This window comes from Ailuropoda melanoleuca, chromosome 8 (assembly GCF_002007445.2).
Source record: "Ailuropoda melanoleuca isolate Jingjing chromosome 8, ASM200744v2, whole genome shotgun sequence".
NCBI classification, from domain to species: Eukaryota; Metazoa; Chordata; class Mammalia; order Carnivora; family Ursidae; genus Ailuropoda; species Ailuropoda melanoleuca.
The window spans coordinates 45,716,629-45,741,945 of NC_048225.1; the positions used below are offsets into that span (position 1 = coordinate 45,716,629).

At 36.0% G+C, this 25,317-nt stretch overlaps 1 protein-coding gene across 18 annotated transcripts in view; it reads left to right on the forward strand.

The window, feature by feature from the left end:
• Window positions 1–25,317, forward strand: part of DLG2 (discs large MAGUK scaffold protein 2) — a 1,964,683-nt gene that overhangs the window by 1,445,283 nt on the left and 494,083 nt on the right. For all 18 annotated transcript variants that reach the window (XM_034666214.1, XM_034666215.1, XM_034666218.1 and 15 more), the window contains one exon: window positions 3,667–3,836. In XM_034666214.1, the coding sequence (XP_034522105.1) occupies window positions 3,667–3,836 (170 nt within the window). The remainder of the gene's footprint in view (window positions 1–3,666; window positions 3,837–25,317) is intronic.

The following is a 25,317-nucleotide window of genomic DNA, read 5'->3' on the forward strand; positions in this document are numbered from 1 at the left end:
AACAACTGACTGTTTTCTTGCAGGCAGCAGAGGGGTTAAATTAAAGGGGAATTACAACACTTCATAAAATAAGACTTACTGAAACTCCTCTTTTTATATTTTTCTTCCCCCAAACCCCATTCATCTTATTTCTTCCTCCCTTTCTCATACAAAATGCCAGAAACCCTTTAAGTATCTTGTTGGTAGCTCTCTTCCTTTCTCTCCCTATTTTTATCTTTTCGGTAATCACTTCTTACCCTTCTTAGGCAAATCGCTTACCCCTTTTTTCATGACTATAATACTTTACTGTTATCTAGCGCTGTACTAAGTAATTCACATGCATTATCTCATCTGATCCATGCAGCAATCTTATCATCCCTGTTTCCAGATGAAGAAACTGAGATTCTGGGATCATGCGACTTGCCCCAAGCCACGGAGCTGCTAAGTCCTAGAGCTGGGGACAAGATCCCAGGTGGATGGGGGTGTGTCAGGGCTCCCAGGCTGGTGTTCTTAGATTCTCAGCTCTGACATATGTCCATTATAGATCCTGGTGTGAAACACAAAAGCAAAAATATGCTTTTTAAATAACCCATAATCTCTACATCCACAAAGAACCAGAGCTGAGACTTTGTTACCTTTCCTTTTAATTATTTTAAATGCATAATGAACAGGAATGTTTACATTTTAACACCAGTATTTAGTGATCATTTTTAGTGAATTGACAGGCTTAAAAAATATATAAAATCACAATGCTTGTTTTCCAACAGAAAATGTTTTAATACCCATGAAAGAGTAGATATTGCATGTTATTTTAAATTGTATCTTCAAAGTGGAACAAATAATTTGTCAGGTATTATTTGACTTTTCAGTGATACTATATCATGGTCCAGAGTACTCATTCGTTTAATGCAAAATTTAGATGTGATTCAGTCGACACGTTAATGATAAAATGTCCTTTTTATTTCTAAGACATTTTCTACAAGGAAATATACCAGAATTCTAAAAAAAAAATGAGACAAGAAAGAGATTAGAATTAGCCTTTTAATGTTTTGGATAGTTCCATTTCACAAAATGAATATTGTAGACTTATATGTGAAACAGCAAGCACTGAAAAAATGAAACCATCAACTTAGTTGCATGGGTAGGGGAGAAAATATTTATGTAAGTAGATTTCTAATACATATCAGGAATGTGATAAAGACTGTACTTTTTTTATTGGGACAAAGTGTTACTTGAGTCTGAAGCTAGTGATATATTTATATGTTTCAAAATGAATGCAAGTGGTGACTTTACTCACAAAGGTTATCTACTAGTAGTGAAAGCAAATTAATTTTAAATAACTATGACCCTCTAGCCAGATGCTGTTTCAAGTGAGTGGGAGGAAGGGAAGTTGAGTGCCCTACTTTGGCTTGGTATTCTTTCCTCTATATTTTGAGAATTTGAATATATAAATTTTGCCTCTCACGCCCCTATTGCTTTTTTAATTAATTAATTAATTTATTTATTTTGCTTAATTTAAAACGACCCATTCTGAGGAACTCTGTATCAGCACAGGCTTCAGAAAAAGGCAAAATGAGGTTGGAATCATGTCCCTGTCCTCAACACCCCTGTGATCTTGTCGGTAAATTTCATCATCTGTAGAATGAGAATCAGTGTTTCAGAAATGGTGGGGTTTAAGTACCAGTGAATAAATGAAATGGCTAGAATGATACGGCACATGCAAGCCCTCTTAAAATTTCCATTTCCATCCTGTTCACCTTTCAATATGTCCTTGAGCATAGCATCTCTGACTCGTCTTTGATCAATAGCTGCAGCTTTTGTATGCACTATACACCACAGTTCACACTCACACCCAGATGCATTGCCTGTCTGCTTACTCCTCTCATTAACTCTGGCACACTTATTCTTTTCGTGGGAGCCTGAGGTTCAAAGAGATGAACCGACTTGACCGTGGTCACGCCCCTGGGACTCCAGTCCAAGCATCCTGAAAGCTAGTCCAGTGCTCTTTTTACTGAACTAAAGTCGCCTACTTCCTCTGCATGTTCAAGAAAAAACATCTGATTTAGGCTGTGATGTCCTCACCCCTGCAATTGACAATTAAGGATTCCACTGTATACAAAAGGAAAAATTTAGTACAGTTTGAATAGATACAACATCCAGAATTCTTTTTTAAATGTCAGCCACTCCCTTCTATGGAAAGCAGTGTTTTAAGATATGATTAATATTCTGAGCATAGGGTGATGGTAAACACTATGTGTTTGCATTATCATGAGATGACTAAATTACCCACTCTCAAAGGACCAGCTGCTGCAGGGCGGCTGGCACCCGTGTTGCCGACATTCTAGAAACTATTTTAATTGGTAATTTTCCTTTTTTTTTTTTTTTTTGGTCACTCAGAGAGGAAATGTGTGTGTAAACCTATTAAAGCCATATCATCTGTTATGATGATATGACATCATTGAATCTTAATAAGTGAAATGTTTCACCTCAGAATTTTGAAGCTAGTCAGAGTTCTCATTGGGACAAGTCTCTTTAACTCAGCTCCCCAAACAGGTATAGAGAAGTTATGGGAAAAAATTATATAAAAATTCTTCCCATACTTTTTGTATGGGGTGGAAGGCTGTAGAAATAAGCCAGGTGAGAGATGATGTTGACTTCAACCAGGGTGGTAGCAGTGCAGATTAAGAAACATGGATGGATTGCAGATACACTTTGCAGGTAGAGCTGAATGTATGGTGATGGGATGAGGAAGTCAAGTAAGGGTAGCCCCTTATTTTTTACCCTGAGCAATACCGGGAACTGAGATGGGCCATACTAGAGTGGATATTCAGAGTAAAGGAAGGAAATCTTTCTAGTCTCAAGCCTCATACTTTTAACCATTATTAAAGTTTTTACTAATTATCATGAATATAGAAGAGATTTGAAATCCATGGCTACATAAATATATATTACCTGGACGGTTTTATAGAAAAGTCAGATTATTCCTTCCCAAGAGAAAATGCCAACAAGGAGAGTTTAGTTACCATTATTCTTGATTTTCAAAGTAAATACCTAAAGCAAAGATTATCTGAGATTTTCTTTGAATTTTGTGAAAATCTGAACTTTAATATCTATAATACTGTGATATGAATTTGAAGGGGGAAGAAAAAGAAACATGAGAAGATTGTTTACCAGAAAGCTAACACATATATTTTAGATGATTGGGTCATGTATATTTTTTCTTCTTTCTACATGGTTACATTTTTCAGATTTTCTAAAATGACTATTTATTACCTTTATGAGTAGCAAATTAAAAATTTAAGGAAAATTAATCTACAAGATTACAATTGTGATGTCTCTATAGTCCATAGTAAATTCTGAGAACCACTGCAATCCTAACCCTCAGTCAAACCAGTTAAAACCAAACAAAACAATGATGTAACTGACAAGAGACCTTAAAACATGTCTTTCTAACTGCACCACGTGCCCCCCTTCCCAGTGGACCCGGGTGCCAGAAGGGCCTGACCAGTAGTGCAGTCCATTTGGGAAGGTGGGAAGGCTGGGGAGTTCAAGGTTTCCTTCATTTGAACTGTTTCTTCCAAATAGAAACATTTTAAAATTGCTTGTACTCTTTGCTTCCCCACTTTAATATGGTTTAAAAAATCCTCCCAGCCACCCCTCACTTTTACTTCTTTCCCTGTCTTCCAGGGTCAATGATTGTATCTTGCGGGTGAACGAGGTCGACGTGTCAGAGGTTTCCCACAGCAAAGCCGTGGAAGCTCTCAAAGAGGCGGGGTCTATCGTTCGGCTGTATGTGCGCAGAAGACGACCCATTCTGGAGACTGTTGTGGAGATCAAACTGTTCAAAGGGCCTAAAGGTAATAAAAACATAAATGACTAGCAATGAGACACCTGTGACAAGCCATTTGGCTAAAATGTGTGCCGTAATCCACTGACAACATACTCTCTTCTTTTATGTTCTGACATTCAGTGCTCACCTAGACATTTGCAATCATGCAATAGTGGTTTTTACAGAAGGTCAAGGAAATCAATACTCTAAATATGAACTCAGAGAAAGAAAGGGCAGATTTATATAAGAATGTCCTTACAAGCAATGTTCTTATAAATATAAACCAGTTGAATTTTTCTATAAATTTTTAATTTTACTGTATCATCATGACTTGGCATATACATTCCTTCTCTTTTTTAAGATATAAATGGTGGCTCCTCATTTAATAAAATAGTAATAATATGAATGATAGTAAGTAAATTAGTCTGTCCTGAAATAACAGTTATTATATGTTTATACTACTGTTGTGATTTGTTTTAATTTGTAATATTCTCAGGTATTACACCCAGCAAGTACTACAGAACATTTTTATACTTGCAATAGTCAAAATAGTTAAAATTTATTTTTTTTAAATGCTCACAAATCTCTTGAGGTAATCGCAGTTACTCTGGGGAATCACACGAACAGTGAGATGAATTATTACACTAATTTTTAAGAATAGTCGTTTGGGCTCTGCTCTTCAGAATGATGACATTTAATTTTAGCTTAACAGTATTTCAAGTATTTTAGAAAAATCCAATAATTGGCTTAACAGTATTTTAAATATTTTTAGAAGATTATGACTGGATAGTTACTGTATTATTTGAGTAAATCATTTCTCTTTCCCTTAAAATCTACTTAATCTCTAATGCTATATGGGACACCAAGGAAGTAAGCACACTGCCTTCTCTGGAAGGCAGTAGTGGCTGATATTTAAGATCTCAGACCCAAGAGTCAGACAGGACTGAGTTTAAAAGCCTTGTTCAGCTACTTACCGGCAGAGTGATATTGGTTGGACCAATCCTCTCATTATTAAATGGGGATCATAATGGTAGCATCTGTCCCACAGGGTTTATGAGAATTAAACATTTAACTAAATCTTGCTGGTTAAACGTGTAGCCTCCAGAGCCAAAGTGCTACCTCTTGCAGCTCACTAGCTGTTTGACCTTGAGCAAATTGCTTAACCTCTCTGAGCCTTAATTTTCTCATCTACAAAATGCAGCTAATAATAGTATTTGCCCCTAGAAATGTGAGGATTAGATGAGCCAATTCACATAAAGTATTTAGAAGAGTGGATGGCCCAAACTGACTGCCAAACAAATATTACCTGTATATACATGTTATTTGAATTTTTTTTTTTTACTACAGATAATTTCAGCCTTAGCTATAATTGCTTGGTAATGTAATGAAAATATACAAAGATGCCTTGTGGGCTAAATACAAATGCATTAAAATCACATAATTAAATCTGGAAAAAAAAAGTAAAGTACTTGCATACCACAGTGTCTGCTAGTATGAAAGAAAACACTTTCTAACCTCTACACATTTACTAAAATCATATTTGCAAGGTGCTTTAAAGATAAACAATTTGAGCATCACACTATTTTTATTAAAAATATATACTATTTACAAATAACAAGTAGATATTTCTACAATTCAATTAACAGCAATTATTCAGCACAGCCCTAAAGCAAATACCAGTTTGAGGCACTCAGCAAAACATTAGCATCTATTAGCAGGCCTCCTGCTAGCTGAGTCATTCATTGGATGACCTCCAACTGCTCAGCAGAGCACTTCAAGGTTCTAGGGAATCCATAGCCAAAACTCCTTAATTTTAGCAGGAACAGATTTGGGGGATCTTTGATACCAGGGCCCCCTTTGGCTGGTTTATTTCAGTCTGAACTGTTGTCTCCTTTAAGCTGGGAATAGGACAGGAATTGCCCTAGGACATAAAAAGGGGGAAGTGGAGACAGGTGAGCACAATCCACCAAGAATACCCTGGCAATAACCCAAAAGTGCATGACATACGAATGATAGGTTTGGTCTACTGAGGTGTGAAGAACCAGGAAGGTATTAGAACTAACCTCACATTCCAGAAAGCAGGCTCCTGCCACATCCCTATGGTGGGATGTGGGCCTGTTGGTCCTGTTGGGATTATGTTTAGTCAGTCATATGTTTTTGTACTGATACCATCCAGAGGTCACTGATAGGGATTTGTTTTTCTATATAAAGTTTATTGACACCCAAGAAAAGAAAAGGTGTTAGTCATTGTTTCAATTCCTAATGCCTTTCCCAGTGCCTTAAACACAGGAAGTGCTGAATCAGTAAACTGAATAATTAAATTAGATTCTGCACTAAATATAATGATACTTTGAAATGTTAACTCACTTGGCACCTTTTAATTCTTTGTTTTGAATGACGATATATTAAAATAAATTTCTGCCAATGTTTAACTCATACCGTGGAGACTCTCATGCACCAGGGAGGATAAGGATGAATCAGATGTGATTCTGATGGAAAAATCAGAAAGTTCTCATGGGAGAGAAAGACTTAAAGTCAACTAACTTTAATGCAAGGCAAAATGAAATCAGCTCTGTGGTGGATCATGTGTCATGATTCATCTTGACCAGGAGAGCCAGAATACTCCAGAACATTTAAAATTGTAACGCATGTCCGCAGGTCCTTATCATCTACCCTTTGTTGAGATGTGGCCATTCTCTTTAGTCCATCAACTCTCTAGCCAACTGGGCTAACTCACCTCAATTATCTGTGTATAATACAGAACTAACCGGATGTCTTCATCAATTTAGTCCTTCAATGATTCAAGGAATATTAAGTATTTACTATATTCCTGGCCCAGAGGCTGACAATGGAGATTCATGAAAAAAATAGAAATAGTTCTTGCTCAAGGAGATGATAGCCTGATGTAGAAAATACCTGTAATATAAACGGGAAACATGCTAGAATGAACATAAAAGATTTTAAATTGGCCAAGCAACTAGAGGGTCAAAGAAGACTTCTGTAAGGAAGTGCCACTTAAACTAAACCTTGAAAGAAAAATAAAAATAGAAGTTAGCCAGATAATAAAAGAGTGGAGGAGAGCATCCAGACAGAAGTAAAAGCATGTGTGTATGAAGGCCCTGAAGTAGAAAAGATCTTCATATCTTCTGGGAATTGAAAGAAGTCAACTGTGACTGGTGTTTAATGATAGGATAATGAAAGACATGAAATGATATTGTCAAGGTAAGCAGCACCAGATCATGCAAAGCCTTGTTGACCATATTTAAAGATTTGTTATTTTATTTCAAGTGTAACAAAAAGTTATTGCAAAATTTTCAGCATAGGAGTGACATAATCAAATTAGCCATTTTCAGAAGATCATTTGGCCACTGTGAAGAAAATGCATTGAAGGGGCATGAGTGGGAGCAGAGATCTTTTAAGGGTTACTTGCAGAAGGTCAAGAAAAACGGATGGAGTCAAGCTGTGTGTTGGAGAAATAATTAATGCCACTTAATTGGTCTAGATATGGAGTATGTCTAAGGATGAGGCCCAGTTTTCTAACGGAGCAATTGAATGGATTAGGGTGCCATCTATGAGACGGGGAAGACTGGAGAGGAACCCAAGTGGGGAGATTAGGAATTTGCTTTTGAACATGTTGAAAAGACTGTGATGCATTTGAAAAGGAGATCTAGGAGGCAGAACTGGAAGATATCTGTTTGAAATCCCTGTCAAGGTAATATTCTGAATTTACCCTATATTTTGTCATATATCTAGAATTGGGGAAATATCTGAATATTGATTTTCTCACTTTTCATCAATAATCTTTAATATAAAGGTTGTGAATATGGCTCTATTAGCTATTTTGAACAGTTATAATAAAAATAAGAATCTATTTTTGTAGATATTCTTAATGCCCAGACTACTTTTGTTTTGGGATTGTTTTTGGTTTTGTTTATTTGTGGGTTTTTTCTGGTTATATAGTGTTAAGGGATCCTTGAAAAATAATTTGTGATAGAGTTAAATGTATAGTTTTTTTAATTCTATACCCTTATGTTTATTCCATAATTGTATAAAGTACTAATTCTGAAATGAGCTTTGATGTATGTGATTCTGTCTCTATAGCAGTGCTGATCTTCCCAATATTCAACTGGAATTACTGGTGGTTGATTTATGGCCATGTATTTCAGTAATGAAGATTTTGGGTAATATCCACTAATAATTTAGAATGTCTTTTCTTTCTTTTTTTTTTAGGATTTTATTTATTTATTTGACAGAGAGTGAGACAGTGAGAGAAGGAACACAAGCAGGGGGAGTGGGAGAGGGAGAAGCAGGCTTCCCGCTGAGCAGAGAGCCTGATGCGGGGCTGGATCCTAGGACCTGGGATCATGACCTGAGCAGAAGGTAGACGCTAAAGGACTGAGCCACCCAGGCACCCCATAGAATGTCTTTTCTTAACAATATGTAAAAATTTTCCTAACCTCACAGTTACAGATTTGGTCACTGCAAGCAGCTGGGGTGTCTGTTTGTGGACAGTTTAGGAAAAAAATGGGTAATCATGTATAGGAAGTAGTGATTAGACAAATTCATTTAAATTTTCCAAGCAACCAAAAATATGCAAGGAAGAAAATCTGAAGTAGGCATGTGGTTTCCCAGGAAATTGGTTTACAATACACGTCTTTCTAGTGACTTTCCCAAGAACACTCTAAGTCATAATTTCTAAGAAGCTATATAATTAAACATGTGCAGATTTGTTCCTGTGGCCTGAGCCAAGGAAGCCTAAACCTCTATAAGAAATGAGATGTCTTGGGGCGCCTGGGTGGCACAGCGGTTAAGCGTCTGCCTTCTGCTCAGGGCGTGATCCTGGCGTTCTGGGATCGAGCCCCACATCAGGCTCCTCTGCTATGAGCCTGCTTCTTCCTCTCCCACTCCCCCTGCTTGTGTTCCCTCTCTCGCTGGCTGTCTCTATCTCTGTCGAATGAATAAATTTAAAAAAAAAGAAGAAATGAGATGTCTTCTTTTAAGATGTTCTTATTGCTTAAGGATTATACAATTAGGTTAAGGTCAAGTTCTAAAATTGAAAAATGTTAAGGCCATAACTTTGTCAATATCCAAAAGTAGGCTTGCTTGTGGCTTTATTTTAGCCACTTTATTAAAACTGAGTGATAAAGTCCATCTCTCAAAACAGTTCTGCAATTCTTTATTATTTACAAAACATATTTTAAGCATGTTTTAATTTTTTCACATACACACAAACACACGCATATGTTGCACTTCCATAGGTCTGTAATAGTGCAAACTGAAAATGCCGTGAAGATTATAGTTCTCATTTTGTATAAGAAATAAAAATAAGTATAAAATACTCTGGCTGTAAGAGTCATTATACTAATGGCTATTTATAATGTGTATACTTCAGTCATTGGAAAGGCCACATGTGTAGTGGTGAGGTTCCCTGTTGTCTTTAAGTAGCTGTGGGTCCCAAAACAAGTGCCTTAACCTCTCTGTGCCTCAACCTTCCTCTTCTGCAAAATCGATATAACCTGAGTGTCTAATTTATAAGCTAATTCTCAGGATAATAATTGTAAATTTTAAATACATGTTTATACTATTTTTACTCTTTTTATTATCATAATTGGCTAAAATTTGATTTAAAAAAGCAGCAAAGCACATACTCATCCCAGTGCTTTATTTCTTTGTTTTTCTAATTTAAATGCAGTTAGCCAACATATAGTACATCCTCAGGTTTTGGTGTAGTGTTCAGTGATTCATTAGTTGTGTATAACACCCAGTGCTCATTACATCCCCAGTGCTTTAAAAGAGCCTCTTCTAGTATTTTCTATAATCTTGTTTTTTAGTATTATTTGTTGACTGTTATTTGTGGACTATTTATTAAAATAAATTAAAAGTTAATTAAAATTTCTTAATATTCAGCAATTCCAGATGGAGCCACTAGATATATTTTTGCATGTTAACCCAGATTTCTGCGTGCATATGCATACACACACACACACACACACAAAGTTTATTGCCTTTAGCATATATCCATGCACATATATTGTGTATGCAGCTGAGTTCTCTCTGGCTCTATACAAATTTATTTCTAACAGTGTCTGAGTTATCATGCGGCATATGAATCTGTTTTATGAAAATGTGCATCTATGTTTATATGTATATATTTTTCCTTAGTTTTCCTAGTATGGGCAAATATTTCAGTAGACTCCATGTGCAGAAATAGCTCCAAGCATGTTGAAAACTGACCTCATGATGTCTCCTTAGTACCAACTTCCACCACAGCCCCTTCCCCAGTGTAATCTCCTGCTCTGACCTCTCCAGTTCAGTTAAAGGTTATCCTAGTCCCCAAATTAAAAAGCTCAGAATCCTTTTCTTTTGATTCTTCTCTCTTCCCTATTGCTTTTATTAAATCAGGCATCATGTTCTTTGGAAGTTACCTCCAACACAAGTAATCTCTTTAAAATCTTCACTGCCATTATTGTGTTATCCATATCTTCATTATGGACATGGATATCCCTGCTTATATGCTCCTCTTAGATACATTTTGCAAAAATCACAGCTCTATTCATTGTTTTCCCCTGCTCAGATGTCTCTAGTGGTTCTTCATTGCCACTAGGTAAAAATCTAAATTTCTTGCCATAGCATTTCATGCCCCCTATGATCTCCCTCTCCTCCAGGGACAAAATTCCATTTCAGCCTTCTCTTCTGTCTTCTCATTCATGCAGCTCCATATCCAGGGAGGCTGGACTCTATCCAATTTCTTTTTTTTTTTAATAATAATTTTTATTATGTTATGTCACTATACAATACATCCTTAGTTTTTGATGTAGTGTTCCATGATTCATTATTTGCATATAACACCCAGTGCTCCATGCAATATGTGCCCTCCTTAATACCCATCACTGGCCTATCCCAATCCCCCATCCCCTCCCCTCTGACGCCCTCAGTTTGTTTTCCAGAGTCCATAGTCTTTCGTGGTTCATTCCCTCTTCTGTTTACCCCCCCTTCATTCTTCCCTCCCTTCTCCTACCAATCTCCCTGCTATTTCTTATGTTACATAAATGAGTGGAACTATATGATAATTGTGTTTCTCTGCTTGACTTATTTCACTCAGCATAATCTCCTCCAGTCCTGTCCATGTTGCTGCAAATGTTGGGTAATTGTTCTTTCTGATGGCTGAGTAATATTCCATTGTATATATGGACCACATCTTCTTAATCCATTTGTCTGTTGAAGGGCATCTTGGCTCCTTCCACAATTTAGCTATTGTGGACAATGCTGCTATGAACATTGGGGTGCATATGGCCCTTCTCTTCACTACATCTGTATCTTTGGGGTAAATACCCAGTAGTGCAATTGCTGGATCATAGGGTAGCCAGTTAGAATGGCAAAAATTGACAAGGCAAGAAACAACAAATGTTGGAGAGGATGTGGAGAAAGGGGATCCCTCTTACACTGTTGGTGGGAATGCAAGTTGGTACAGCCACTTTGGAAAACAGTGTGGAGGTCCCTTAAAAAGTTAAACATAGAGCTACTGGACTCTGTACAATTTCTTAAACACAGGTCATACTCTCCTGCCCTTAGGACTTCGCTCACTGCATTCCCACCTCTGGAATGCCTTTCCTTACCACTATGGTCAGTGCCTGTCAGAATCATATCCATCCCCCAAAAGCCAAGCCGGTTCAGTTTTCTCTCCTCACAAAACTGTCAAGAGACTGATCGAATTAGAAGCAATCTTTCACTCCCAAGGACTTCAGACGTGCTTTATTGCTGCCTCTCTGTTCATACTTTTGTTACAATGTGATCCAAACAACTCATAGGGTGTAGGAAAGCGATATCAGCAACCTAAGTTAAGAAAATGAACAAGCTGCTAATTCTCACACTTAAGGCACTGAGTTTATGATCTCTGCCCGACCTGTGCAAATTGGAAGCATCTGATGAACACTGAAAAGGAAGATACAAGCCCTAGATTCAGTCTGTGACCAAACTCTGAGCAGTAAGTGGGAGGAATTGGAGTGGAGAGATGGAGGAGAGTCCAAGACAGATCACGACCATCACTGCAGTATGGCAAGCAGAAAAAGGAATGGCCAAGATGTAAGATCAATGATTTTATTACAAGGAATAAAACCCTTGCATTGGTCCTCTTTTTTTCAAACTTGACCTTAACTGTCTGTTCAAGAGATTGGGATGAAACAGTATTTGAAGCACCTAACACTTTGCTTAAAAGGCTGATTAATCAAAAATCAGATTCCAAATTATTGAGGATTTTTATTTTATTTTTTCTTAATAGCCTTCTTGATAGATTTATTGTCCAGCTTGGTTAAACATTAATATGGCATACATCCAGTATTACGGACAGAGAACTTCTCAGATATCTAACTTGAATGAAGCTTATGACTTGTCTCTATCTGCATACTCATTTTTTTTTCTAATCTGTCCTTGTTCTGCCATCTACTCTTGTCTCTTCTCTCTCTGACACTAATGATCCTGAAGTGAACTTCCTTGGTGTTGATATGAGGCACTCATATGACAGTTTTCAGAGATGGTTACTTGGTAAATTATTCTACAACTTGAATTTTGGTATATAGGCCTAGCGCTGCAGGTATTGAGTAAACACCAAGTACTCTGTGAACATTTGAATGAACTAAGATTTTAGTTGAAAATTAAATGCATCCTCCTTACACATACTACAGAGATTGCCAGCACTGAAACCATTCTTTTTGTTCCCTCTGTCCATGGATAGCTTTGCTGATGGCATTTTCTAACAAACTGGACTACTATCACCTGACCACGATAACTCAGAAGTGTTTAGGAGAGCAAAGTTTTCAGATGTCCATAATTCAGCTGTTTATACCCAAGCAGTTCACCAGACCCCTGGGTCAACACTGAGCACAAAGGTTATGCAACTGCTTTGATTACTGGCATCCAACCCTGCACTGCATCAAGGGACACCATACATTCCCCCCTTTCTTATCATGGGGTAAATTATAATGTGTATTCCTTTTTAATGCATATGCAAGTGTGTCTCTGAATTCAAGGCACAGTTTACTCTCTATTTAGGCCCATGTCCTGGGCTCTGAGTTCCAAGTGGCAGGTAGGCCTATCTGTGGTAAAGGACCATTCTGAATAATGGTTTGATTCTTAATAAGCACAAATGGCAAATTCAGCTGTTTGGCATGAGGTCTCAAAACACATTTTCCTTTTAGTGCTGAAATTTTTCAGTCCTTTTGAATTACCAGAATTGTTCCCCTGAGTACACAGGGGCATTTGCTTGACTGCATGTGCAGTGAAACCTCTTATTCAAGTATAATGTGCAGAGTCAAAGAGAAAATGCCTATTTGTATTAAGCGAGAGAACCAGTCTTCTTGGAAATATATTGTGCCTCAGTCACCACTCTCTGTCCCCCAAAAGAAGAAATCCTTTTTTTAAATTGGACAAAGGACAACACATTTGATGAGTTCACCTTGTTCTGAGGAACTTTCTATAGAATTTCTTGAATATATATGTGGTTAGTCCCTGATTATTTTTGGATAAAAGACATATCCTTGTGGACTGTGAGGCTTTTTTCTCTGAGCTAGTATTTAGTCAGTCTTCAGAATGATATCTGTAAAAAGCTCTCCCCTGAAATCTTGTAGCAAATTATTTATTCATGGAAAAAAAAACTACAGATATGGCCACTGTAATCCCTCTGTTGTGTACATTCTACAGTATAGGAGAGTAAGACAATTGGTTACATTTGCTAAATCCTTTTGGAAATTAAGAAATGATGCCATTCCTTTCACTTGCCCTTTGAGGCTAACATGCAACCATTGTTTCTTTCCTTAATTTACTTCTTTGCTGTTTAGAGCTAGCTCATAATTTTTAATGGAATTTATAGATTAATGGCTCCCTGACAAATCTTTAAAGTCAAAATTATTTTGCCATGAAAACTTCAGATTTCAAAAACAGATTGTAGTAGGTAGGTGTAATTTTGATTTTTTGACATTTATAAAACAAAAGTTTTATAGTTCACACAGCAAACACTGTTTACCTAGCTGTAAATATTTGTTGAGGTAAATACCTATATAACACTTTTTTAAGTTTTAAAAGGAAATATGTTGCCATGGTAAATACTGTGACTATAAATCTTTCCATTTTATGACCGGTAGCGAAGCAATTTTATTAGGATTTGGACAACACCTTAGTTTAAACCCTTCCTTTACCTAACTGCTAAATGGGAGTATTAAGTGGCTGCCTTGGTTATTGTGAGAATTTAATGAGACCCCGGGTACGTGTTAGTGCCCAAAAAGTTTAAAGTGTGCCTCTTCACTGTTTCCTTTTTTAAGAAGCGAATATATGCAGAAAATAATCATCCATTCACTCAATAAATATTTTATTTCAAAAACATTTATTAAGCCGGGCGTTCAAAATGCTAAACCAAAAGAATGTCAATAAATAAAGAAGTGTTGGCTTTTCTCCAAAATACCTTCTTAAAATACAGGCATTCATCTAGACTAAAATAACAAAATCCTCTTTTGCCTAGGACTAGCTTCATGCTAAATTCATTGCAGTCCCCTAACTAAATCCATTTTGGTTTCCTAACTCATCAACCATACCCATTAAATTCTCCTCTCCTCCTATGGAACATTGAGATCCAATAAAATTAGAGATTGTGGTATTTTTTATTCATGAACCATGACTCCAGGTGCCATTAGCTGTCAGTCAAAAGCCTTGTACTACATGGACTTTTTCTCTAAGTGTAATTCAATTGCAGCTAGATACCTTGGACACTTTATCCCTTATAGAAAAGCTAATAAGAGAGACAAAATCTCTGCTTTAAACTACATTAAAAATGCCAACTTAAGGATTTGTAAACATGAAATATGTTATGGGTTAAACAGTCATGAGATCCTACCAAGAATCCACGGAAAGTTGGAAGTTTGCACAATAAAGATGATTTTAGGAAAAGCTGAGAATTGTCAGTCAAGGCTAAAAAGAGAGCAGTCAAGAAGAAGGAAAAAGTGAAAATAAGAAAGGAAACAAACAAGGCATATTTATCTAGGCAATTCAGTCCCTAATAGTCATGAATGAAGAAAGCATATAGAGTTGGTTCAGTATAGGCCATTAATCTTAGGAACAAAGACTTTAATAGTTGCTTCCCAGTAACCCAAAAATATTTGCTGAATATTCATAAGCAGCTGAGTCATATGGGAAAATTTAGCCTTCATAGATCCACTCATTTGAATAAACTGAATATGGTACCTACCAGTTGTTTAAAATCATAATAATGTTGATATGCAAGAATTCTTAAGTGTCAAATAGTCTAATCTCTCAAAATGCACACACTCATTTATATATTTGGCAAAGTTGTAACAAACACCTTTTACTTACGCGACTACAAGTTGGAGATAAAGATATGGTGTGTCATCAAGGGAGATAGTGGTCCCACTATAGTGTGTGGAATGTGCATATACATAATAATTCTAGTACCACCAGATAAATATAGACGCAGGTTTTTACAAGGACTTTGATTTCTACTTCAGTGCTCTGGAAAGAAACAGCTTTCCAATACTGGTGACAGCTGTTCACTTGGGAGATTGCCCCATTCACTGGATCCCCCCTCCCAAAATTGAGCTGAAAGCTGGAATTCCTCTAAAATTGTCTATTACTCTCATTCTTGCCCTCTTTAGCTATGATGGACAACTCTTCATAGGACACCCCTTCATTCATTTGTAGGACACTGTCAAGTCTCCATTTAGGCCTCTCTCCTTTAGACTAAGGAAACCTCATTTATTAACCATTCCTGATACATCATGATTTTTATACCCTCTATTTTACTGTTTCCATCCTATGAATTTTCTCAAGTTTGACAATATCCCACCTAAATCACAATATACAGAATTGTATATAGAGATCCCTTGGTAATGTTTGTAAGTACAGACCACAGTGAATAGATTTTTGTGTATGAGCTCCATACTTTGTTTATTTAATATAATGTAAAACTGTGTTAGCTTTGTTTTTAAGACCCTTTTTGTTGGTTCCATCCAAATTACATATTTACATATGTAAACATTTCATATGAACTACTGGCTATTATATATGTTATACTCTCTCTTAGAATAATTGATTTTTGATGTACATTTATAAATTTATATTTATCTCTGGTAAATATAAGACTGTTGGACTGAGCCTATTATCCAGACCTATTGATATCATTCTTGATAGTAATTTAACCATTCCTCATATTAGCCATCCTTTACTCATTTGTGTCCATTAAAGTGACCTAAAGGAAGATAGGTGATAGAATAATTAGAAACAGGATGGATTTGGTCAGGGACACCTGTTTCCCAGTTCACATAGATGTGAAAGTGAATCCCAGGGATATAAGAAAAGACTGAGCATAAAAATAACAGATAAAGGTAAAAAGAATGCCTATTATTTTAAGTCATTATACTGTACACCTGAAACTACTGTAACACTTATGTTAATTAGACTTCAAAATAATAATAATAATAATAATAATAATAATAATAATAATAATGTCTATAGGCAAACTTTTCCATGAAGCAGAATGCATGTACTACTAAAGAAACAGTTTCCAGGTTATGAGAACAGAGTAATCTTATCTGCTCACAGAAATTCTCTCCTCCAATAACTCACAAAATGAGCAACACACAAGGGAAATTGCTAACGACAACATCAAAATTTTTCTCTAACAGTGATGAAAGAAGGAATGAAGCACAACTTAATATGATACTCTTAAAAAACTGTGAGAAAGGACAGAAACAGTTACTGGTAGGCTTAGAAAAGTTCAGATGCTACCCCATTCCCATCCCCTACCTGAAAGTTGGTTGGTGACTGACAAAATCCTGAGACTTCTCACATATACAGGTAAATCTGGAGAAGATTACATTGAGCTGATAGCCTTACCTTTTTTCAAAGAGTAGTTGAAACTTGAAACCTGCTGTTGGGAGAATCTAAAGTGGGTGAAGTGAGCAGTAATGCTGATATTCTCCCATGGAAGTTAAGGTTCTGTAACCACACACTGAATTAGGGAAATAACCCAAGTAGATGTACCTTGGCATAGGACAAGAATCTCAAAGATAGCAGAATTTGGGTGTTTAAGAAAAATGGCACACTTCACTCCAGCCTCTACTGAGCTCTTCCCCAATTCCTTCCCCAGTTGTTGCCTCATGTGCTGATGTGATTAGAACACAAATTATCTAGACCGCCCCCCACTGTAACTTTTTTTGTAAAAAAAACCAAAATATTTATAGGTGTAAATGAAAAGAGTAAACTAGTCACATATACTATAACAAAGAGCATCTGATTGAACTGCCCAATCATGAGCAGGATGGAAACATTTTAATAACTCTGTAAACATACCACAATCAAAACAAAAAAGAAGCATCGTCATTATAATCTAATTTAGTAAGCACTTACTGTATGTTAGGCACTTACATATAGATAGCACTTATTGTATGTTCTAAGTGTTGTGTATATATCTATATCTATATATCTCTTTTCATCCCTATAAGAATTCCAATGTGCCACTTTTATTACATATGCAGATATGAGATTCAATAACTTGCCTGAAATTACACAAATAATGACAGAGACAGGATAGAATTGTGTGGCTCCGAAACTCACGCTATTACCCCTAGGTGATCTTGGTCTTTATAATCTGCAAATAAAAGGAAGAAAAAAATAAGAAAAATAGCTCAAACTATAATTCAAGGAACAGAAAAATTATTCATGAATCATGCTATAGAAGAACTTAAGAAAATAAATTCAATAAAGTAAGTGCTGAAAGACAAAATGATAAAACTACAGACTGAGCAGCAAAGAAAAACTGCAGACCTGAGGAATCCAATAAAGGGCCTAATAGCATCTTTATAGAACTCATGAATATATCATAAACAGTAAGAAAAAAATTAGATGTCACTGAAGTTAGTGACAAAGAGCAGAACTTGAGAATAGTCATAGTGAGCATAAACTTAAAAAAAATAAAAGCAGAAAGGAATATTCTAAAGCTACATCAAATAGGCACTGCAGAGTTTTGAGAAAAAGAGGTGGTGGCCCAGGGTGTTCAGACAACGCAAGGATTCAGAAAATATATCGTCAGCCATCCAAACTTTTTAAAATATGCCCTTTATCACAGCAATCATTTACATTGTTCCAGACATAAATTTGCTATTTGCTTATGAATTGAAAATGTGAAAAAATATCCTTATTTATGATGATAAACCAAAGGAAGTCATCCAAAAATTATTTAAAACAGTAAAAGAATTGAGTAAGGACCTAGGTATAAAACTAATATATAGAAATCATTCAGCAATATATCCACACATATAAACACAGTAACCAATTAAAAGATCTAGTGTAAGAAAATATACCAATTACAATAGCAACAAAAATGATAAACACTTAAGAATAAACTTTTTGATAAATATGTGAGATTTATATAAAGATAACTTTAAAATGTTACTAGGGAATATGTAAGAAGGGAACACCATTACACATCATTGGAAAGGAAGATGCAGCACTAAAAATGTGAATTTTCACTGCTGTACTAAAAATTTAAAGCAAAAACACTAATGAAAAAAATTTGAACCAGAAAAACTTATTCTAAAGTTTATATGGAAAAATAAGCAAGAATAGTGAAGAAAATTCAGAAAAAGAAAAATAATGAGGTATGTCCAGGCCAGCCAGATACTAAAACATATTATAAAGCTATGATAATTTAAAATTAAATGTCAAAATAAAAGACTGAAAAATCCAAAAATTGATAATGAACATCAAGAAATTCAGTATATGATAAAGGTGCCATTTTGAATGAGGAGAAAAAGATATTGTTTACTAAGTCATATTAGAAAAACTGCATCTATCTTTAAAAAATAAAATTGATTAATTATCTAATTAATTAATAAAATTGCATCCCTGCTTCATAATCTAAACCCAAATAAGTTGTCACTCATCAAATTTTTATACTTAAAAATGAAAATATAGACCTACAAAGGTAGAGATGGGTAAATTGAAATGGAGTAAAATTAGGAACTTTTGTTGATTAAAAGAGAGAGAAAAAGAAAGCCATAGAGTGGAAAAGTGTTCCCAATAAGCGTATCACACTTCTGTACAATAGTCAATCTTACTCCTAATTAAAAAACTGTAAATTAAAGTACAAGGTGCCATTTTTCACCTGTCAAACTGTCCACATTCAAAAACTGTGACAACACACTGTGTTGCCAGGTGTGGAGAAGGAGGCTGATTCACACATTGCTGCAGAGTATGAACTGCTCCATTATCTTCAAAAGCAACTTTAAAATACCCCCAGCTTTTTATTTATTTTTTTTAAAGATTTTATTTATTTATGTGACAGAGAGACAGCCAGCGAGAGAGGGAACACAGCAGGGGAGTGGGAGAGGAAGAAGCAGGCTCCCAGCCGAGGAGCCCGATGTGGGACTCGGGTCCGGGAACGCCGGGATCACGCCCTGAGCCGAAGGCAGACGCTGAACGACTGCGCTACCCAGGCGCCCCTACCCCCAGCTTTTTAAATACCCAAACCATTTGGTGTTGTGATCAGTGGTTCTACTTGTAGAAATTAGTGGTTCTTCGGCTAGGATTCTACTTCGAGGATTAGTGATTCTACTTCAAGGAATCCTATAAATGAACTCGCATATGTGTGAAATAAAGTTAATTGCAACAATAGCTCTAGAATCAAAAAATGGAAACAATAAGGAACAAAATCCCATATATGTTGTTTAACCACATACATGGTGCTGACAATTTACATAATGTTTTATCATTTGTGCAGAAGAAAAATGAATATAAACAATATGCTTGTATATGCATAGAAAATATTTAGAAATATAACTGATAATAGTGGTTTGCCCCAACAGAGAAACTCTGTGGAAGGAAAACTGTGTAATTGTATACATTTTGTACCTTTTGGCCTATCTATCATGTACATATATTATGTATTTTTAAATAACAAAAACATTTTTTAAGGAAAAACAAAGTTTAGAAATGGAAGGATGAGCAGATATACACAGGGAAATGGGCTTGCCAGTATTAATACCAACAATATAGAATTCAGTTTTGTTTTTTTCTTAAATGCTTATTTATGTTCTGGTTATAAAAAGTAGTTAAAGCGCTATGTGTAATAAAATGATAATCACTCATAAGAAATAGCATTAACATTTATAAAACTAAAACGTTAAGTATGACACCATATACCTAAAACATGGGGAGGAGAGGAGTAAAGAATGGATTCAAACTTAAGTGACCATCAACTTAAGATAGACTGCTGCATGCAGAAGATGTTATATATAAACCTAATAGTAACTGCAATCAAAAACTGGTAAAAGATATGCAAAAAATAAAGAGAAAGGAATCCAAGTATATCACTTGAGAAAACCAACTCATGGAGAGAGAAGAGAAAAGGGAAGAAAGGGACAGAGGAGATCCACAAAAACAGATACCAAAAAAATGTTTAAATGGCAATAAATACATACCTATCCGTAATTACTTTGACTATAAATAGACTAAATGCTCTAATCAAAACACATAGGGAGAAAGAGGGAGAGCAGCAGACTCCCAGCTGAGCATGGAGCCCGACCTAGGGCTCAATCCCACAACCCTGAGATCATGACCTGAGCCAAAATCAAGAGTCACATGCTTAACCAACTGAGCCACCCAGGTGCCCCTGACAAAATTAAGTTTAAAACAAAGGCTGTAACAAGAGACAAAGAATTACACTATATAATCATTAATGGGGCAATCCAGCAAGAAGACATAACAATTGTAAATATTTACACACCCAACATGGGAACACCCAAATACACAAAACAATAACAAATATAAAGGAACTAACCAATAGTAATATGATAATAGTAGGGGACTGTAACACCCCACTTACATCAATGGACAGAAAATCAAGGAAATAGCAGCTTTAAGTGACACAGTGGGCCAGATGGATTTAATAGATATATTCATAATATTCCATCCCCAAACAACAGAATATACATTCTTTTCAAGTGCACGTGGAACATTCTCCAGAATAGATCATATATTAGGTCATAAAACAAGTCTCAAGGAATTAAAAAGATCACAGTCATACCTTGCATCTTTTCTGACCACACTACAATGAAACTGGAAATCAACCACAAGAAAAAATACGGGAAGACTACAAATACATGGAGGTTAAATAACATCTACTAAACAATGAATGGGTAAAGCAAGAAATCAAAGAGGAAATCAAAAAGTATGTGGAAACATGAAAATGAAAATACAATGATCTAAAATCTTTGGGGTTGCAAAAGCAGTTCTAAGAGGGAAGTTTATAGCAATACAGGCCTACCTCAAGAAAAATTTCAGACAACCTAACCTTACACCTAACAGAGCTAGAAAAAGAAGAACAAAACCCAAATCCAGCAGAAGGAAGGAAATGGTAAAGATTAGAGCAGAAATAAATGATATAGACACTTAAAAAAATCAATGAAAACAAGAGCTAGTTCTTTGAAAAGATCAATAAAATTGATAAACCTCTAGTCATAAAAGAGAGAGAGAGAGACTCAAATAGAGACTCATAAAGAGAGAGAGAGAGGACTCAAATAAATCAGAAATAAAAGAAGAGAAATGACAGTTGACACCACAGAAATACAAAGGTTTGTAGGGAAGTACTTTAAAAAGTCATATGACAACAAAGTGGACAACCTAGAAGAAATGTATAAGTTTCTAGAAACATACCTACCAAAACTTCCAATCAGGAAGAAATAGAAAATTTGGACTGATTACTGGCAAGGAGATTGAATCAGTAATCAAAAAACTCCCAACAAACAAAAGTCCAGGACCAGACAGCTTCACAGGTGAATTCTACCAAACATTTAAAGAGGAGTTAATACCTATTCTTTTCAAACTTTTCCAAAAGAAAAAGAAAGAAAATTTCAAAGTTCATTCTATGAGGCCAGCATTACCCTGATTTTAAAACCAGATAAACACAGGGGCGCCTGGGTGGCACAGCGGTTAAGTGTCTGCCTCCGGCTCAGGGCATGATCCTGGCGTTATGGGATCGAGCCCCACATCAGGCTCCTCTGCTATGAGCCTGCTTCTTCCTCTCCCACTCCCCCTGCTTGTGTTCCCTTTCTCGCTGGCTGTCTCTATGTCTGTCGAATAAATAAATAAAATCTTAAAAAAAAAAAAACCCAGATAAACACAAACACAAAAAAGAGAACCATGGGCCAATATCTCTGATGAACATAGATGCAAAAATGCTCAACAAAGTATTAGCAAACTGAATCCAACAATACATTAAAAAACTAAAATCCCACAATCAAGTAGGATTTATTTCAGGAATGAAAGGCTGCTTCAATATTTTCAAATTAATCAGCATGATACATTACATCAATAAAAGAGAGGATAAAAATCATTTTATTATGTCAATAATTCAGAAAAAGCGTTTGACAAAGTACAACATCCATTCGTTATAAAAACCCTCAACAAAGCAGGTTTAGAAGGAATATACCTCAATATAAGAAAGCCTTTATATGAAAAACCTACGGAAAATATCTCACTCAATGGGAAAAACTGAGAAACTTTCCCTTAAGATCAGGAACTCTCACCACCTTTATTCAACATAGTACTGGAAGTCCTACCCATGGCAATCAGACATGAGAAAGGAATAAAAGGCATCCCAATTGGTAAGGAAGAAGTACAACTTTCACTATTTGCAAATGACATGATACTATATATAGAAAATCCTAAAGACTCCACCAAGTAACCACTAGAACTGATAAATGAATTCAGTAAAGTTGCAGGATACAAAAACAATGTACAGAAATCCATAGCATTTCTATACACTAATAATGAAGCACCCAAAAGAGAAATTAAGAAAACAATCTCATTTGCAATTGCCCCCAAAAGAATAAAATACCTAGGAATAAACTTAATGAAAGAAGTAAAAGACCTGTTCTCTGAAAACTATAAAACATTGATGAAAAAAATTGAAGACAACACAAAGAAATGGAAAGACAGTCCATGGTCATGGATGAGAAGAACAAATATTAAAATGTCTATACTATCCAAAGCCATCTACAGATTTAACGCAATCCCTATCAAAACACCAACAGCATTTTTTCACAGAACTAGAACAAACAATCCTAAAATTTGTATGGAACCACAAAAGACCCCAAATAGCCAAATTAATCTTGAAAAAGAGAAACAAAACTGGAGGCATCACAATTTCAGACTTCAAGTTATATCACAGAGCTGTAGTAATCAAAACAGTGTGGTACTGTCACAAAAGTAGACACATAGATCAATAGAACAGAATAGAAATCCCAGAAATAAATCCACAATTATATGGTCAGTTAATCTTCAACAAAGAGGGCGAGAATATGCAATGAGAAAAAGATAGTCTCTTCAACAAATGGTGTTGGGAAAACCAGACAGGAATGTGCAAGAGAATGAAACTGGACCACTTTCTTGCACCATACACAAAAATAAACCCAAAATAGAATAAGACCCTAAGTGTGAGGCCTGAAACCATAAAAATCCTAGAAGAGAGCACAGGTAATAAAATGTCATAACATCTTTCTAGATATGTCTCCTGAGGCAAGGGAAACAAAAGCAAAAATAAACTATTGGGACTACATCAAAATAAAAGGCTTCTGCACAGCAAAGGAAACAACCAAATAAATTAAAAGGCATCCTACTAAATGGGAGAAGATATTTGTGAATGACATACCGACAAAGCATTAGTATCCAAAATATGTAAAGAACTGATACAACTCAACCCCCCCAAACAAAACCACAATCATCCAATTTAAAAATGGGCAGAGGGGCGCCTGGGTGGCACAGCGGTTAAGCGTCTGCCTTCGGCTCAGGGCGTGATCCTGGCGTTATGGGATCGAGCCCCACATCAGGCTCTTCCACTATGAGCCTGCTTCTTCCTCTCCCACTCCCCCTGCTTGTGTTCCCTGTCTCGCTGGCTGTCTCTATCTCTGTCGAATAAATAAATAAAATCTTAAAAAAATAATAAAAAATAAAATAAAAAATAAAAATGGGCAGAAGACATGGACAAACATTTCTCCAAAGAAGAAATACAGATGGCCGTAGACACATGAAAAGATGCTTAAAATCAACCATCAGAATGCAAAGCAAAGCTATAATGAGATATCACCTCACACCTGTCAAAAACATGGAAACAACAGGTGTTGGTGAGGATGTGGAGAAATAAGAACCCTCGTGCACTTTTGGTGGAAATGTAAACTGGTAGAGCCACTGTGGAAGACAGTACGGAGTGTCCTCAAAAAATTAAAAATAGAACTACCTTATGATCCAGCAATTGCACTACTGGGCATTTACCCAAAGAATAAAAAAAAAAACACTTATTTAGAGGGCTACATGTACCCCTTGTTTACAGCAGCATTATTTACAATAGCCAAGATATGGAAGTATCCATTGAAAATGAATAGAGAAAATGTGGTGGGGAGCGCCTGGGTGACTCCGTCGGTTAAGCATCTGCCTTCGGCTTAGGTAATGATCCTGGGGTCCTGGGGTGGAGCCCCACTCCAGGTCCCTGCTCAGTGGGGAGTCTGCCTGTCCCTCTCACTCTGCCCCTCCCCTCAGCTTGTGCTGTCTCTCACTATCTCTCTCTTTCAGATAAATAAATCTTAAAAAAAAGATGTGGTGAATATATATATATGTGTATATATATATATACATATATATATATATATAATTTTTTTGGATGGATCTTGTCTTCAGAAACATCAACTGCTTTTTTCTTTGATACTCTATTCTTTCCCAGGTGTTTGCACTTTGATTTTCTGATAAATTGAAGCGGTGTGTGGTTCTTCTTTAAGAATATAGATGTTAGAACAAAGGTGCTTAATTTTTAGAAGTCTTTTCTCTACGCTTAAATTTAAAATAAAATTGATATTTTTCGTATTTGTTTAATAGAAACCTAACTCTCTGAGACTCTGCATTTATATTAACTAATAAAAGAGTCTTTTAGGTCTATTATCACATGGATTTCTTCACTGCTCTAAATAGCACAGTAGTATATTCATTTGCTTGATTATCTGTCATACACACATTTCTACCCTGGATTGTTACTGGCAACAGGCATTTCAGATGGCCCCAGCAAGATTGGTTGTGATCATTTCCTGATGGCTCCATTAGGTCAAACTTCAGAAGGGTTATACTTTGCATGAGTGCTTGGAAGCCAAATTTGACAGTTGAGTGTCTGGCAGCTCACCAACTGTTTGATGAAATTGAATTGCTCCCTTCTAAATCTCTCCTTTAGCACTTGGAAATTAGTCTCCTTTATTCACAGAAGGCACCATGACCCAATCAATGGAGGAGTCGTGCCTGGCTACTTTGCTCATTAAATTAGTTGGTATAGTTCCTCAATATTGTAAGTCACAACTTCTAAAAGTTTTACCTGGAAATTTCTCCTGGAACTTTTCTTAAGAAAACTCTTAAAGTTTTCAAAAAGTTAAGAAAACAAAAATTGTTGTGGACATTTGTTGTAAATTCAG